The sequence below is a fragment of the Camarhynchus parvulus genome, chromosome 5 (genome assembly GCF_901933205.1).
Source record: "Camarhynchus parvulus chromosome 5, STF_HiC, whole genome shotgun sequence".
NCBI classification, from domain to species: Eukaryota; Metazoa; Chordata; class Aves; order Passeriformes; family Thraupidae; genus Camarhynchus; species Camarhynchus parvulus.
Window position 1 is genome coordinate 27795307 of NC_044575.1, and position 18451 is coordinate 27813757.

Sequence of the window (18451 nt, forward strand, 5' to 3'; positions counted from 1 at the left end):
CAAAGTCTTTCTGATCATCCAAACAAATCACATCAAGTAGTTTTACTATAACAGCTCTTTTTGTTGATGTGCTCCAATAATTCAAAGAGATGAGAACAGATCTGAGATTGGTGTCTTGCCAGCCTGGCCTGTGATGACGACCAGTGCTGACTCAGTAGTGGCATATCAGATGCACAGAGCACCGGCAAAGATGGTGCTTGCTGCAAGCTTGTTGTATCTAAGTGAATGAGTAAAAAGAAATCAAAGAGAGAGACTCATATTCTTTGCTTGGCCAGGATGGTAAATGTTGCTTTTCTCTATCCTCCTGGCCATTTTCCAGGTTTCCTGACTTTTTTTTGTCCTTTCCATGTCTAAAGAAATTAATCTTCAAATCCTTCTTGTCTCACCTTTCCTCCATATGCAAAGTCATGTAACCTGAATCCCTGTTTGCTGAGTGCTGCAGGGTTTTGAAACTTTCCTGCACCATATTTCTGGGCATTCTTTTGTCAGCACCTTTTTAAAGGGTTCCTGCAGGGAAATGAGTGTCTGCCTTTATGAAGAGATGGTGTCTGTTGGTTTGACTCTTGCTCTCATAGCATCTCGACTATCATGTCAGCTCACAACTCAGAATGCAGATTTTGCTGCTGTCCCAGCAAGATTTTGGAGTAATACTTTCTTCACATATCAGCTTTTACAGTTTTTCCTCGGCCCTGGATTACAGGAGAAGAACTTGCTTTGCATTCCCTGGATGAAGTTGCTCGTCTGCTTAAATTGTGGCTAATCTTAGTGTTGATACAGCCTGAATGGCAAGTGAGGCTACTTTGGAAGATTTGACTTGATTGCAGATAATGGTGCAAATGGCATTTGGAAAAATATGTTACATGAGGGTTACTGGGAACCAACATGTGAGAATTCATGGCACAGTGGTGGAAGATTCAACCTCAGGGCTGATACCTGAAGGCTGAGTCTGAGGGTTATGTTTTGTGAAAGGGACTGACAACCTTCATGTGAAGTTTTGCTTCAGAAAGCATGTGTCTCACAAGATATGACTTTGCTGGAAATGGGAGTGCAGATGGCTGGCAAACACTGTTATCAGCTGGGTGGTATGCCCTGGCTTGGGAGGATTTTGTCTGAAGTCTTCTCAGCTCTCCCAGCACAGAATCAACTGGTGCAGGCTAATCTCATAGCACATCTCCTTCTAATCAAGTGTCAGCACCTCTGATGGGAAAGCTTTGTGCCCAGAGGGAGGATGTGACTGGGAGTCACAGAGGAAGGATTGAATTGCAAAGAAGGAAGGATTCCCAGCTTGGATTAATCCATCAAGTTATCTATATCAAAATATTGATGAAATTATTTGACTTGTTACAAAGATCCATACTTGTTTAAGGTAAGCTGTATTGATACCTGTGCTGCAGTTTTCTGAAGTGTGAACAGATGCTAAGAAACTCCTTCTTCATCAACTCCATCAGCTGCTGATGAGAGTAGCAAAAAATGTTAGATTGTTGGTACCTCATTCCCTCAAGGTTTAATAATTTGCTCACAGCTCTGTGATTAGGCTGAATGCTGCTGATTCTCCTGATGGAAAAGAGTTTCTTGGAGTCTGCAAGAGCTTTGCTATTGACTTCAATAATAATAGCATTCAGGCTAATGCTGCAAAATCTCTGCCTTTTTTAGCCTGTAAAAAAACCCATGCTTAGGTCTCTTCACAATCTGTTAGGGAAACAGTTTACTCACCTCAGTGAGCAGCTCTGGAGGCAGAGCCTGTGGACAGTTACATCTGGAAGATGAAGGACCATTATCTTTTTGGGAAGGGAGCCTGTGTTTCACATGGGCACTTCTTGGTCACTTTTGAGTGTGCAGGGGGTGGAGGCAGTGTGTTCTCTTTGCCTGTGGTGTCCTCTGACTGCCGCGCTGTGGGACTGAGAATTTCCTCAAAATTCATCCTCCTCTCCCTCATTGCAACTCCCTCTCTAAATCCCAGGCCTTTAACAAGGATCCTCTTATCTACATAGTGGCTTCTCTGAGTCTTTAGGGATACTGATTGGAAAATATTGATGTTAATGAAGAATGAGTCCAGAATAAAGCATGCAGCATAGTCAAATCTCTCAGTGAGGTAAATAGCAGAGAAAAGTGTTTCACTGTTTAGAAAAAGGCTGGGACACACATTCAGCACCTCAGGTTGCTGTAAACACAGGATTGCTGGATTGCTGGTCTGCTTCAATTCCAAGCCTGGTTCCTCTTACTTTAAGCTTTTTGGAGTTAACACAGGAGATAATGAAATTCCTGATCTGCAACCCACACCAACATGCATGTCACAGCAGAATTTGACCTCAAAGTATACCAAAAACATGCAGAATAAATGGCTTATTAGTAAACAGACTTTTAGCAGCTTTTTAAAATTCAGATCACAATTGTCTATTTTCAGGGGTGGCAAGGGAAGCAGAGTTCATGCATGCAATTTTGACTTCACCTAGTCAAAACCAAGCCTTCAGGGAAGAGAAACCCCAGTGAAGGAGGAGCAGGGATCCAGAGCTAAAGGCTGTGGGTTCTCATGGGTGAGTCAACGTCACAGCTCCCTCGTCTGCAGGCACACGTGTTTGTCCACAGTCACACCATGCAGGGGTTAGGTAAGCGATACTTGGGACTGCTATTTTGGATTCGGCTGCGGAGCTAATTTTAGCAGTTCCCTGTAAGAGTACACATGTTAAGCCTCTGAGACTACCTGAAATGCCAAGAGCAGTGAGGTGGCCTGGCTTGGCCCCATAAGGAGCGTGATGTGCAGAGCAGCAGTGCAGCAGAGGGAGAGGTGCCCTGGGGAGGGCTGGAGGGATGCAGCCCAGGCTGGGGAGACTGGAGGGAGGCTTGTGGGATGGGAGCAGCACAGAGGCCATCAGTGAAGCTGGTACAGGTACAGCATCCCCAGATGGGCTGTCAGGAAACATTACAGGTCAGGGCTAAGGGCACATTAGCAGATGTGTGTGCAGGAAGAAAGCTTTAGTCCGTGAAATCATTTTCTTGCTTGCATGCACAGCATTCACTCAGAAATATAAAGATAGAAGAATCCCTTGGCTTTCTGCATGCTGTATTCTTGATGTTTCATTCATAGCTTTATAGGCTTCTTCAAATATTCATGTATCATATCACAAGTGAAAGGGAGAAAAATTGTTCTTTTTCAGGCTCACAAGCAAATGGGGAAAAAAATAAACTCAAATCCCAGAGCAGTATAATAACAGTTTTAAAAAACATGGGGAACCAATGGGTTTTTTAGATAGCCACAGTAGCTTGGGGTCCCAGTAATATTTCATTATATTACATTTGAACACCAAATTGACCCATTATACTAATGCTTGTAATTGCAAAAGGCAAATTAAATTTCTGTACATTGTCTGGAGAGCCAGAAGACCATGGAACAGTAAGAAGGTCACATGACAGCATGAACTGCAGCAGGACAGAGCTATAAGGAACCTCCAGATTCATGGTAGCAGGGGTACTGATGGAGAGGAGCCTGATGGAGACTTCAAGGAGAGATGTGTGGATGACAGGAGGTGCAGGCAGAGCAAACATCCCTTTGCATCTTGTGGCTCAGTGGCACTGTACCTAATGCAGAACATACTCACAAATAGTTTCCCCAAAGTTTTTGATTCTCAAAAGGAATTGACCCTGAAACAGAAGGGTTGCTCAGCAAGGAGCCTCTTCATTTCACCTTTCGCTGTGCCTCTACCTGCCCACATGGACAAGGGAGATCTCTTGGGTTGCCCACAGTTCTTCCAGCTGAGGAGATGGATCAGTGGATGAGGATCTTGACTGGGTCAGTGTCTCTTTGCAGACTGTTGGGAAAGCTGTGCCCATGGTTGCTGCTCAACAGAGCAAGGAAGTGACTGGGTGTCAGGACTCAGGATTAGTTTCCCTGGGTCTGCCATGGATGTGCTGTGCGACCTTTGATAAATTGCTTAGGAAATCACTTTCAAATGGCACAGATACAATTGGGTGCATCTATATAAAAGTGCCTGCTTTTCAGAGGCCCGAACCAGTAAGGCTGGGAAAATTAGCACTTTTGGACTCCAGCCCACTTCTGAGTTTGCAAAATGTTCCCCTTAGCTTCTTTTTGCTTGCTTCACCATCTGTCAAATAGGGCTGTTAATACTGACTCTGTACAGAGTTTTAAGCTTCTGAGACTAAAAGTGCATGATAATAAGCGTTAGTAATTACAATACTGTCATCACATGCAACCAGGTCTTCAGGGATTGGTTTGCTGTTTGAAAAACAGGTGGAAGTTAAAGCTAAGGCACAGACTTGGTGCTTGGCCCCTCTCAAAGAGTGTTTGAGTTTTTTAGCTATATGGATTCTCATGTAGCTGGTTTGATACCTGGATGTAAGCTGTGGCTCTTTGTGGATTATACTTCAAAGGGATCCAGCCAGATGTTTCTTTGTGACAGTTCTGGGGAGTGGGGAAATCAAGAGAGGAGAGGGTCAAGGGGTCACTGCCCGAAGGGGCTGGGCTGTGTCTGTATGGAGAGCCTGGGTAAGGTAATCACTTGCAAGGACTTTTGCTCCTTTCTCCTCTTTTCCTCCCACCTCAAATCTCAGAGGACCATGCAGGCACATTTCCTGACAGGCAGTTGCATCCCACTATGGTGATGTTGCATGGCCTGTGTCCATGCAGCACTGTCAGGCAGATCAGCAATTTGTAACAAAGAGATCCAGGAGGACTCAAACAGTGATGCTCTACCTGTGGCTAAGCTCCTCTAGGTACCCTGACCCTCTGAAAGTGGTACCTGTGGGGTGTGAGATAGGTGTAGGTGAGCCAGGACATCATGCTGGCTGTGTTACCCCCTGCCCCTTTTGACATTGGAGGCCATCTGTTTAATCAATGCCTCCCTCTGATGCTGCTCTTCTCAATGAGCTGCCCATCACCTTCTCTTCTCAATACATACAGGTTTATCGGGGCTCCTCAGTTGTGCCAAGCCCTGCCACAACCACATATACTCAGCTTGGGCAGGGGCACTCCCATGCCTTTGGGTCAGTTTGGCTTGTGTCAGGCCCCAGTGGCAAGTGTAGCTGCCCTCCTTCCCCCCTTCCCCTTTCCCTCCTTGCCACTTCCCCCCACATCCCATCCCTTTGCCTTTGTTGGGGGGGAAGGGGGGACTTTGGGGAGCCAGTGCCATGTGCTCACTGGAGCACCCCAGTCTCCTCTCCATCTTGCTGCTGTGGTGTCTGCTCCCCAGCCTGTGCCCAACATGCAGCCCTGGTGAGCTCGCACACTGCCTTGCACCATGTCCATTGCTCACTGACAGCCTTCATCTGCAAAACAGCTTTTTCCTGGTGGATATTAACTTCTTCCCTCTTTTTCTTTTCTCTCTCTGTCTTTCTCATGTTTTTTCACCACAGCCCTACTGCTCACACAAGGTAAGTGCTTTTTCTCCTTTTCTCTGGCTGCTCTGGCTCTCTTTTTGTCCCTTTTGGTCAGAGCCTCCCTGCTTGTGTTTACTGTGTTGTAGACAACCTCAGCTCATGATGTTTGTGTCTAGTTAAGAGCAGTACAATTAAGAAAATAACAGTGATTGATTGACTGATTGATTGACTGATTGATTGATTGATTGACTGATTGATTGACATCTAAGAGCTTTTCCCATGTTCCAGATTTTTCCTGGCAGTTTGGGGGAAATGATCCAGACAGAGTTGCAATGCAACATGGGCAGCTATACCTGGTCTGAAGCTGTGGTTCGAGACTCTCTTTAGGCAGCTCTGGTGCTTGGTGCACAGGGGAAGACAGGGATTTCTGCAGGGAGGTGGCATTTCTGCGGTGTGGGACAGTGTTGCCTGGGGTGAGCAAGGGTACAAGGTTATGCAGGTGTCCTCTTCCCATGGAGGGTCACATGTCACCCCGCAGTGCCTTCATGCCTGTGCTCTCCACCTCCCATCCTAGGGGGTCCCCAGGGTGTGCCCAGCACCAGAGCAGTACTACCAGAATATGGTCAGCACCATTTCCCTCCTCACCATCTGCTCTGGTTCTGCACTCTGCATCTCCTGTCCCTGTGTCAGGATTTCATGTGTATTAATACAGGGCCCCTCTTGCTTGCCTGAAATCCCCATTACACTGGTCTGTCTTTATCCTGCTGTGGTGCAGTGTATGCCTTCTGTATTGTGGTTATTCCTTCAATTCCAGATGTGATTACTGTTCAGTTTCCACTAAAGAAGCATTTCTTGAAAGATAAGGGTGGGCATGGAGGGTGCAGAGAGGAGCTTGAAATCCCATAGGTTTGCGAGCAGAGCTGAAAACCAAAGCATTCATGATGCCTGAGCTGTGCTGCAAATCCAAGGAGCAGCATCTGCCACACAGGCTTCAGTCTGGCCCCTTTTCGGAGGATGCCAAATCTGCGGCACAGGGGATGTCCTGAGCCCACTATTGGACTAATTAGAAAATTGCTAGTGGCAGGCAGAAATCCCCAGTTCCCCAAATACCAGCTTAGGGTGTTTATGGAAAACTCCTCAGAATGGTTTGGACAGTTTCCTTTGTTACCTCTTCAGATCCAGGAGGACTGGAAAGAAGTTGAGCACAGCCTCCTTCCCAGTAATTACATTGCTTTAATTCAGTAGCTGCCTAATTTGATCAGAACCCCGGGAACCAAATAATTCCTATTAAAATAACATAACTTTCCTCCCTCTGTTTTGATCCAGCCTGATTGCTTTGGCAGCTGTTACTGGAGAACTTGGTCACCAGCAATGAAAAGTTACTTTTTGGTTCATAAGGGAGATCCCCCTCTCTGTCTGGTGAGGGGTCCCTGGGGTGTCCCCCTTGCTGAGCTGCCTCAGGGTGCTCTCTGTGCATGTGGCCGGTGTTGGGCTCATGGTGCTCGGCCCCCACACGTGCTTCAATCCAGCAGCAGGCCAGCAAGCAGGCACGTGCTGGAGTGTCACTCAGCAGCAATCAGGGCTAATCAGTGGGGAGAGAAGCGACGTCCTCGTTTAGTCCATGTCATGTTAGATTTAGGTTACACTGGCACACGGGAATCTTTGTTTAAAAACTGCATTATTGAATGTTCCAATGGAATCTGTCAGTCCCACACCTCGTCCCCTGCCTCCCGGAGCAGCTTACACAGCTCTTCCTGGGCAGCATCCCATTCCTGGGGATGTGTCCCTGGACTGCTGGGTGCCCTGGCTCTCCTCTGCAGCCCTGGGGCATTCCCCTTCCCATGGCACCGCTTTGGCAGCCCCTGCAGGGCCAGCAGCTGCACAGCCCCCACTCACAAGAGTGATCCCTTCTCTTCACAGAAAGTGTGGGTACCCTGATGGATAAGCCCAAGTGACAATGCCTCTCTAGTCCCAAGAGTCCTTACCTGGGAAGAAATGAGGGATCCTGACTTTGGCCCCCCTGGCCTGGCAGGGCTCTCGCAAGGAAAACAGGGATGTGAATTTTACACAAGGTGAAGTAATTGGGCAGGGCACCAGTTCTGCTCAGCATTTATTTCTTCCAAATTTCTCTCTCTGAGCCAGACTTGCAAGACCATGCAGCGCTTGGCCATGTGTCCAACACAACTGTTCAGGCTTCAGAGTAGTATGGCATAGCTGTGGAGAGACTGGAGAGTCTGGGGGTTTTCTTAACTTTCGGTTTTGAAACTGGCAGTGATCTCTCTGTATATTGTTTATACAGGGAAATACCTGATACCAAAGTGCAAAGGTACTCCAGTTGTCCCTGCCTTTGCCAGCAGTGGAAGAGCTCTCAAGGTGTTTCCAGCCTTTGCAAAAGTCATTGAAAGCTTGGGCACAGCCTTTGCTTGAAAGTTCTTGGGCTCTGAAGATCTAGATCTTTAAAGGACTATGGAATTATCTAAATAGTAGATACTTCTATATCATCGTTTCTATGTACTCATCCAGTTCCTAGAAAATATTTCTAAATGCATTTCTTTATTTATGCATTAAAACTCCCATGTCCACTTAGCAGTGGAAAAGAGGAGCAGAGATGCCAGTTGTCTGGTCAGTCAGGGATGGTCATGTCAGCAGCAGTCTGAAGGCAGAGCCAGGAGTGGGATAATGCTCAGTTCCCAGCCCTGTGCCTTAGCCTCCCTCTCATGAATGTGCATCATTTCCCAGTTACCATTAAGGAATGCTGGGCATGTACATGGGATGTATCATGTCTCAAGAATAGCTTTCAGGGCTAAGCAAGCAGATTCCTTACATTTTAGAAGGCAGCCTAGGCTGCCAGTGCTTGTATGTGGACATGTGCTTCTGTAAAGGGCATATCCATATGCTAATCTCCAAAGCTAGAGTGTCTTTTAGCCAGAAGTCTTCTCCACTTGTGACTGACAGCTTGACAGTGCTCTGGAGAGAGGAACTCATTCATGCTCTCTATTTACTTTGTTTAGCCAGGGTTATATCTTATTAAGCCACAACAAAAAAAGATCCGATTTTAATTGTTTTAATTTTTTCCTAGCAGCATAGTGTCCAAAAGGGGTGACCTTCATGCAGATACATGCCCACTCCAGAAATGGATGGAGACAAGATAGCTTGAAGAGTGTGAAATGGCCTTCATAGCAATCTTTCATTAATACATTGCTGGTTTTAGTCCAGTTTATTCAGCAAGTGTCAGGGAATACAAACTGGTCCATGGTTTGGTAGCTTTGCAGCATTGCCTAGGTGACGAGTATCTACCTCTCTGATGGTGTTACAGGGCCTTCCCATTGCCTGCTTCAGCTCAAAAGATGCATTAGCCAGATTACACCATAGAAATGGACTTTATCTAATTTTGATTTATAATGTGTTCAGGAGGCCACAGGCAATGTCTAGTTCCTGTTTGATTCCCCCCCCAGTCTGAAGGAGGCTGAGTGGGCAAGCAATGCATGATGTGGGAACACAGCTCAGTGCTCCCCTTTCCCTGGAAGAAATACAATGAGATGGGGATATACTTACAGTATTTTGACCCCAAGAAATGGCCTGTCGTGTGCAGGTCTGAAAGTGCTTTGCAGATCACTGCAGCTCAAGTCCTGGGATGGCCCTGCAGACATAAGTTGAGAGAGACAAACTGAGAGGGATGTGGGGTGAAAGCTGGGCAGTGAGCATGGCAGAGACATGCCCAGGGCTGCAGAGCACAGCAGTGGCAGGACCATAACCAGGAGCTGCTCAGCCCCCTTGTCTATCATAGCTTTAAGGGTCTGAACAAGGCAGAATGAGAGCATGGAGTGGTTTATCCTTGTGCTTCCTGCACAGTCCAGCAGCAAGTGGGTATCAGCTGTGGCTGTTGCTACAGCCCAAGCAAAAGCATACTTGATCCTAATTCCTCCCACCCAGCCTTTGATTTTACCAGACCTGTTGTCTCACCTGCTTGTAGCATATTCTCTCTACCTCACTGGCTCCCTGACACCAGGAGCAGGGCACCTTGGTGCAGCAGCTGGCTCAGCAGCCCCAGCTTGCCTGGCCTCAGCAGCCTGTGTGTGTTCCTGCAGCCCAGAGAGGTTCCTAACACTCAATGGTAGCACATACCTGGGTGCCAGAGCAGACAGGGTCTAGGGGACCCCTCTCTGGCCACCTTCTCCTTCCCAGGGAGGAGGTGGAGGCAGCCCAGAAGGTCCTGGCAAGCTCTGTTCTCCGATAGGCACAGCCAGACCTTATCAGGCTTAATTGCAGTTGACAGCAGGGAGTCCACGGTGTAATCCGCATTGAAAAGTAGGTACTGATGCAGATACAAACAGAAATCAGGCTAGTTAATAATTAAACTGCAGCTTGGCAACATTCACCTTGACAGACTTGACCTTCCAAATTAAAATCTCTCTCCCAACATACAGTCCCCCCATCCTCGCTCCCCCTACTTTGTGTTCTATTTATCTCAGCCCTTGGTAGTCTTCTTTGCAGGCTGCCATACTGGGGTGATGTGTGACACACATCACAGATGTCCTGTCTCTGCTTCCTGGAGGAGCCCTTCAAGACCCCAGCCCTACACCAGACTGTGTGGGAGCATATTCCACACTTGCAGCAAGTGAGCAGCCTGAAGGATTGCAAGGATTGATGGAAGCAAGCGAGGATAGCAACCTCCTGTGGCTCTGTAGGCAACCTGGTGCACCCTGTGCTGGCTGAAGTGCTTCCCTGAAATGTCAGAGCATTGGGATTGTTTTATGCCACTGGGTTTTTTGCAAGAGTTTATTCCTTCTCAGCTGTTGGGTCAGTACACACAGGCTCAGCTCAGCCCTCAGCATCCCATTGAAACAGGCAGACCCAGCAGGCCTGGAGCAGGCTTAGGATGGGATCTGGTGTTTTGCAGAGGTTGACACTGATTCCTACCCCAAGATGCTCATGTGTCCTATACAGCAGAATTGGTGGAATCATGTAGGTGCTTCATATTGATCTTTGAAGGTGCTCAGCCCACCTTAACTATATGGCAAGTATAGGTTCTGGAAAAAAAATATCATCTGGGCTCCTAAATTTGTCCTTCCTGCCACTGCCTTAATTTCAGAGGACAGTCAGCAGCTTGGTATTTAGCACCTATGGGCCACTTGCATAAGTGCATTGAGCAAGATCCAGTACAGTACTGACATGGGAGTCTTGTGTTTTACTCCTACATTAGGATGGAGCCTCAGTAAAAATACAATGGCAGCGTAAATGTTTTCAGATGCACCTTTGAAATTTAGGTTTAGGCTAGGTTTCTATGCTTTGCTTTCCTGTTGCATGTTCACAAAAGTGACTGCATTTTAATGAGACATTAAGGAATTACCTTCTTTCTTCATTATCCAAAAGCTTCCACTATTAACGTTTCTATGAGGTACCCATTTGGACATGCTCCCTGTGCTTGTTCTCCTGTGGTTTGCTTGCAGCTGACATTGAAAGACCTAGCTGGGCAGTCATGTTCAGTCACTTGTCCCTACAGGATGCCCTTTGATGTGGCATCTTGGGTGCCATGTTCTTCCGTCTGCAGCCCAGTTCACCGTACACCTGGAAGAGGAGGTGACTTCAGTGCGTCCCTTATTCATGTCTCTGTGAGTGTGCTGTCAGTAGGCTGAAGGTCTCCTTTGCCAGTCAGCTTATCTCTTCACTCCAAGTGGCTTACCTAGGGCTTGAAGGTGCCTCTGGTGGCACTTAGTCTGCTGACAAGGTGTCTTCTGGAATAGCAGGACTCCCACCACCTTCACTTTGTGGGGTCTCTGGTCCTGTGCTCATGCTAGCATCTAGCCCCTAGGCTGACAAACAGTCTTGGACATGGTTGTGTTGCTTGATTTACTCCAAGAGCTGCCTGGCAAGTGATTGCCTTGGTTGTTGCATTAGTAGGTGATCCACAGGTGGCTTGCAGAGACAACAAAGCCATATGCTAGAAGGGGAAGGTCCTGTGAACACAAGCATTCCCATGCAGCCTGCCCAACCACCCTGGACGTGGCGCACACACACAGAGGAGACACAGGAGATCTTCCTCCTCAGGGAGGGATTCACATCTTTCACTGTCCTGCCTGGTACAAGTACATAAACTAGCATAAGCAAGATGCCAGGTTCTGGGATAAAGCTGTGTTGGACACCATTTCCTATGGAGATAAGAAAACTTGCTGCACTGCATGTGCCTCCAGACCTGCCTGCAGTTCAGCCTTGCCTAGAGGTACAACATTTGCGTGAGACTCTGTTCTCTTACCATGCCAAAGGCTTTTGTCAAATCAGTTAGATTGGGGATTGAGGTTTCATTGCATCATTTCTCCTGGAGTTGTTAAGCTGAGAAAATGCTGCCTGATATTCCCTATTTTCAGAGCATTTCCTCAGATTCCAGGCGTTTGCTTTCTGCGCTCTGCAACTGCAGCTAGCGGGCAGGAGCCTAAGGGACTGCGCCGCCAGCTGTGACCACAGCTTTTCCGATGTCTTTATTCCAGAGAAGGTTGTAGTGAGTCACACTGTCACCAAGCCTGGGCTTTGCAACCCTGCTGGGATGGCTGTGGTGCTTTTGCTCAGTTCTGTATTGTCAGCACATGTCAGCATGTGCTCAAGCTCATCTGCCAAGCTGGGTTTTGTGGAGCTGGGGGTGCCTTCGCCCCTGACCTTCAGGTTATGAGGAGCTCAGACAGAAGCAAAGTCATGTTATAAGTGCTATGGCAAATGATGTGTGAGCACCTGCATTTTCATCTATGGACACAGCTTATCTTCACACACTCCCAGGTAGAGCAAGACGCTGGACTTTCTTGTTCTGTGTATTAGAAAAAGAGATGTACATAATATCCGGCTCCTTGTTCCACTGAATACAAGTACCTTGCATCTTGTTCTTGATAATCATCAGTTCATGCCTCCAAGTGTAGTGTAAAGCAGAACATTTTCAAAGAATCATGGAATCATAGAATCATTAAGGTTGGAAAAGACCTCCAAGATCATTGTCTAACCTTTGACCAAACAGCACCATGTCAACTAAACCATAGCACTAAGTGCCACATCAAGTTCTGTCTTGATCTCTTCCGGGGATGGTGACTCCACCACCTTCCTGGGCAGCCCATTCCAATGCTTAACTACCTTTTCAGTGAAAAGGTGTGCCCCCTGCATCCCCCTGCATTGCCTTTCTTCTTCTCCAGGTGCTGTGCTCCTCTGTGCATTTTTTTTTCTAAACTTACAGGGATTCCTAAATCCAGATGACGCTGTCTTGGAGCTAGGCAGTGGTGCTTTTAATGTACATCATTGATTTTAAATGATGGATGGAACTTTTCTGTTTCTGTGATGGGTTATAATAATGTCACCTGCCACAGGAGGTCTTGCAAGGCTTACAGCCTTTGCAGTCAATCTAGCCAGGCAGATGAAGAGAAAAGTCAGAGTTTAGAAATAGATTTCCCTGTGACTGCATAATTTCTATGTGAGTTTTAGTGTGTAGTATGAGATCTGCTGGAGTCCACATGGGATCAATCACATCTTAGGCATTACCTGGGCATTTGTAAGCTCTGCAGGAAACCTCAGGTAACATCTGACCCACTGCTTAGCCAGAACAAGATGTTCTGCCTTGGTGATATGCCATCCCAGGTTCTAAAGAGCTTCAGCTTGCACTCCCAGGCTCAGCTGGGCCCTGTATTGCAGCTTGTACACCCTGACTGGTCAGGCAGGGGAAGGCCAGGGGAAAGCCAGCCCATTTCTTGAGGTGTCAGTTTTACAGAGAGCCCATCAGCATCTTCCTGCACTTAGGCATGTGGGTGGAAGACAAGACCTGGGCCGGGCCTAGGCACCCTTCCAGCTGGTTGGGATGCTCCTTCCCATCTGGGCAAGCAGAATCCTCTTGAGGCACCTTGCTGGGTTAGCTGGGTCATCAGCGAGATTGAGCCTGACACGGGGTCATCTCAGCATGCTGATGACCCAGGGTCCTGGTTTAATTTCCTTCAGCAGAAACTAAATACGGAATTACAGAATGGAATATGTTGGAAGGAATCTTAAAGATCATCTGGTTTCAACCCCACTCCCATGGGACACCTTTTCCTAGGTTGCTCAAACACCACATCCAACCTGGTCTTGGACTTCCAGGGACAGGGTATTCACATCTTCTCTGGACAACCTGTTCCATTGCCTTAGCACCTTCGTAGTATCATGAATGGAAAAAACTACTTGTTTCATTACTTCTTGTTCATTTTTCCAATTCATGTGTGGTTTACATGTGGTTGTGACTGTGTGTCTGAGTGTTAGATCAAGAACTGAGTGGCACAAGGAACTAACCATGATTTTCTACTCAAAGGGGAAAAAAGGCTCTGTCTCCTGTTAATTCAAATGAGGGAGCATGTCAGGGTGTTAGAAGTGTCTTAAAGGGCTCTTCTGCCAAATGGCAGAGTGATTTGGTACCTTGCTCTCCCCGAAACTGTGGCTGCTTGCAGGGGTGATGGGAGAGTGTGTGTCAACTGAAAGCATCAATGCAGACTGAAGAAACATTTAAGGGGTTTTTTTGTTAATAAATAAAAACCATGTTGCTTATGCTCTTGGTGACTGATATTCAGAAATCTCGGTCCTTTGTTTCTGTGGTCCAACACCCCACCACTGCCCCCCAAACTGCTGTGAGGGGGCTGCAGCAGCCCATGCCCAGGCCCTGCAGACAAGCCCCCATGGTGCCCTGGAGGTCCAGGGCTGCTGCCCACAGCTTGGTGTTGGCCTTGCTTTCACAGAGGTGGCTGAGAGGAAGATGACAGTAGAAGAGGAGGAAGCCAAGAGAATTGCAGAGATGGGCAAACCAATACTCGGCGAGCACCCCAAACTGGAAGTCATCATTGAGGAGTCCTATGAGTTCAAGGTCAGTGGGTGTCCTAGGGGTCCTCCAGGATGGGAAAGCCATGTGGCAGTGTCAAGCAGCCTTGGAGAGCGGGACTGAGGAGGCAGCATGTGCTGGAAAAGGGTTGTTGAGAGAGGAAAAGAAGTATGTAATGCAGCTAAGGGTGGATGAAGTCTACAAGAAATGTCAAAAGTAGCAGGTGCTGGTTGGGGGGGTGGACAGAGAAAGGCAAGAAGGCCCTGCTGGATGCAGAAGAAGCCAGTGGACAGGAGGGTGCAGGAGCAAAGCTTTCTCTGGTGAGGCAGGGTTGAGAGAAGAAGGAACCTAATCAGGATTGAGGTGTGGCAAACAAGCTGGCTCTGGTGAGGTCTGGATCAGCCAGTCCAGTGAGAAGGTGGGCTCAACCGTAGTCATGGCCTAATCTAGCTGGTAGGAGAGTGCTTGTGACACTTCCATAGTTTGGAAAGGGTCTGTGAGACCACAGTGCACTGCAAGATCATCCTTGCCCACTAGCAGCTGGTTTAACTGCTGTGCATCTTTATTCCCACAACAGAGCACCGTGGACAAGCTGATTAGGAAGACAAACCTGGCTTTGGTGGTAGGGACACATTCCTGGAGGGACCAGTTCATGGAGGCCATTACTGTGAGCGCAGGTGAGGAGGACATCAGAAAATCTATATGAACATCCACAGGATTCATGCATCCTGGAATGACAGCATCTCCCTGGTCACTGATGCTCAGCTGTGGTCACCCATCAGCAAAGCCAGTCCAAAGAGCTCCTCTGCTCCAAATATAGTGGGCTTTTGCGGGTACATTAGTGAGGAGTCCAGGAGATCCATCTCCTGCTGCAGAGCCCTCCAGAAGGCCAGTTTTCAAAGGCTGTGTCAGCTGGCAGCGCTCCTGCTGCTTCGGTGATCTGATGAGCAGTGTGCAGGCAGCAAAATCCCATCCTGGCTGGGATCCTGGCCGGTGCAGGTAGCTCCTACTGGGAGATGTCCTGTCATAGCCAGTAGGGTTCCTGGGAGTAGGGAGAGTTACCACATGAAGACTTGAGATGTTGCCTCATGAGGCAGCAGCTGGTGAAGGAAAAGGCCCAGAGACTTGCCAGCTGTTGTCTGATGAGAGAGCTCACTGCTTCCAGAGCCAGGCAGCTGTGGGGAAGGAGTTTTAGGCACATCTATGCCATTAATGGCAGTTTGGCATCTTTCTGAACCTTTCCTTGATGGTTGGTTTCGCATCTGCCCCAAAGAGGTGTTTTTCACCCAGCTGTATAGGAGGCAGTGGATAGCCCAGCCTGTGCTCTGGAGCAGGAGGATCAAAAGATCTCTCCTGTTTCCCAATTCTATTACTTTCCACTAGTTTTGGCCCAAAACATCACTTACCTGCCTAATTTCTTCATGCCACTCAATGGTGATCACCACAGGTTGACTACTTCCTGTGTGACTACCTATGGACAGGCACAGGGCTGCCCCTCTGTGGGTACAACATCCCATTACATTGCTCCCCATCCCCGAGGGCTCTGGGATGCCTGGGAAACATTCTTTTTGCCAAGCTTTACCCATCACTGAAGGACCTGGTGTGCCTTGAATTCACTGTCATGGCCAGCACCACTCCACCTTGTCCTAGTAGAGCAGAATCTCTGGAGCCTTGGGGTGGAGGAAACAAGCACGAGCTGCCCCAATGGAATGAATGCTGGACCTCTCCTTCTGTGTTGTTTGCAGCAGGTGATGAGGACGAGGACGAGTCTGGTGAGGAGCGCCTGCCATCCTGCTTTGACTACGTGATGCACTTCCTGACGGTCTTCTGGAAGGTGCTGTTTGCCTGTGTGCCCCCCACTGAGTACTGCAATGGCTGGGCCTGCTTCATCGTCTCCATCCTCATCATTGGCATGCTCACAGCCGTCATCGGCGACCTCGCCTCCCACTTTGGCTGCACCATTGGCCTCAAGGACTCGGTGACTGCCGTCGTCTTCGTCGCCTTCGGCACCTCTGTACCAGGTGGGGTGGCCATTGGGAGGGGATGGGGTGGGAAGTAAATCCTCTGGAGATGCTCCTGATTTCAGGGGAGAAGCTCTGTCATGGGATGGGATTAGTCTGGGAAGGGTATCCTCAAAGCCCTGTCTCCAGGCAAGGTCTGCATCTTGCTTTGTGGCAACATGGGATCTCTGAACCTAGGAGGGGACTGTGTGCCTCTTGGTGTGTGTCCTAACCTGGTTGGTGACACACCTGAGCCTCCCTTGTCCCCCAGGCATGAAGGGTTGTCTGTTTCTCCTGTTGGACCCCCAGTGATTTCTCCTTCCCTCCCCCCTCAACCCAGACACTTTTGCCAGCAAAGCCGCAGCCGTCCAGGACATGTACGCTGATGCCTCCATCACCAACGTCACGGGCAGCAACGCTGTCAATGTCTTTCTGGGCATCGGGCTGGCGTGGTCAGTGGCAGCGATCTACTGGGCGTCGCAGGGGCAGGAGTTCCAGGTGTCAGCAGGCACCCTGGCATTCTCCGTCACCCTCTTCACCATCTTCGCCTTCATCTGCATCAGCGTCCTCCTCTACCGCCGGCGGCCCCACCTTGGGGGGGAGCTGGGCGGCCCCCGGGGGTGCAAAGTGGCCACGACATTGCTCTTCGTCAGCCTCTGGCTGCTCTACATCCTCTTCGCCACCCTGGAGGCCTATTGCTACATCAAGGGGTTTTAGGCGGCGGTGGAGGGACGGTGCTGCCGGGGGAGGGACCTCTCCTCCGTTACCTCACCACACACCAGTCCTGGAAGCGCAGTTTCACTGGAGGGACGGATGGCTGTCTGTCAGGGGCTGCTGCTGCTCAGACAGTCGGACAGCTGCGTGCCAAGAACGGCAAAACCATCGCAGAGTGAAAAAAACAAAGAGACAAAACCCATCCAAAAATGGTACAAAAGAAAGCAACAATGGCAAGTGTTGAAATAAAACACAATAAACCCAGGCACTGACCCTATTCAATGAAATTATGAAGTTTCAACCATCTCCAAAGGCCACCTCTCCCACAGGGGGTCATCTCCTTTCCTGCCGAGCACCCCTCCACTGTAAGGAGATGTTTCCTCATTTTTACTAGTTAAGAATTGCAGAAGTCTGGTTCAGGAATTTGTGGGGGTTTTTTTCTTTTTTTTCTGTGGGCTCGTTGCTTTTTGGTTCTGGGGGAGCACGCTGATTCTTTTTTTTTTTTTTCCTTTTTTACTACTTAATCCGTAAAATGTTAACAAGTTAAACTCAAAGCTTCAAGCTGCCATCAGTGCTGGAACTGAACATGTGTATTTCTGAAGCCACAAAAGACTGTGACACAGTCAAAAAACTTTTTCACTATTATCCGTTTCCTTCCCTGGCCCCTTCCATTTCTTTCTTTTTTAAGAACATCACAAGACTGATATATTTTTAATACAAACACAGACACACAGTCACACACAGTTAGTGACAAAAGCTGGAGCATGTAGCATCTCAATCACCTGCCTGGGCTAAGAAAAAAGGAAGGAGAAAAACCCCAACCCTTTAATACAATATGTGTCATGTATATTTTGACTATGGCATTTCTCTTTGTATAATTAACTTGGAGCTCGTGGCACTGCAGGGAGAGAAAATTATGTTAATTTACAACTGTTAAAGAAATAAAACATCCTGCCTGTGGGGGGAGCAAGGGGGACAGGGAAAACAGCACCGGCTCCTTGGGATGGTGGTGGTGGCAGGTTTGCTGCGTGGGCCTCCTGCTCAGAGGTGGAAATGAATTCAGGAGAACCTGGATAGTGTGCCCATATGTTCCCAGCACCATCCCACCCAGAGCTGTGGCGTGGCTGCCCTTCCATTCCGTTGCTACTCCATTTTTCACAGCACCTGCACCTCGCTGGTGGTCTCCAGGCCATTGACAGGTACGGGCCTAAAAACTGCCACCCACGTCAGGACTCCTACATCATCTCAAGTACCTTTTAGGAACACAAGACAGACAAAAAAAACATCATTTTAATTTGAAATGCATTTCTTTTTAAGGATAAAGAAGAAAAAAACCCACCACCATGAGAGTATGTCACGAGTTACATCAACAGCTGCAAATTGAAATGTTGGGTTGGTAATAAAATAAATAAAAACTATACCTATATCTATATAAACAGTGCTATCTAGAAACATATTTCTTAATTGAGAGCCCTGTAAGAGAATGTTAAAATCCTACTCTTTGTAAAGTGTTTCTGAGATGAAGATAATTTCTTCTATCATGAAACAGGTGCTGTAAAAGGGAACCATTTTCATCAAGTTCCCTAAAATAAGC

At 48.0% G+C, this 18451-nt stretch overlaps 1 protein-coding gene across 3 annotated transcripts in view; it reads left to right on the plus strand.

Annotated features, from left to right (window-relative positions):
- The window catches only part of SLC8A3 (solute carrier family 8 member A3), a 112707-nt gene extending 95500 nt beyond the window's left edge, over positions 1 to 17207 (plus strand). For 2 of the 3 annotated variants that reach the window (XM_030949351.1, XM_030949353.1), the window contains exons 4-7: positions 14064 to 14188; positions 14721 to 14820; positions 15889 to 16164; positions 16484 to 17207. In XM_030949351.1, the coding sequence (XP_030805211.1) occupies positions 14064 to 14188; positions 14721 to 14820; positions 15889 to 16164; positions 16484 to 16860 (878 nt within the window). In that variant the 3' untranslated portion in view covers positions 16861 to 17207. Of the gene's footprint in view, positions 1 to 5367; positions 5386 to 14063; positions 14189 to 14720; positions 14821 to 15888; positions 16165 to 16483 lie in introns of all 3 variants that reach the window. The other variant, XM_030949352.1, reaches the window with a different exon arrangement.
- Positions 17208 to 18451: the final 1244 nt, after the last annotated feature.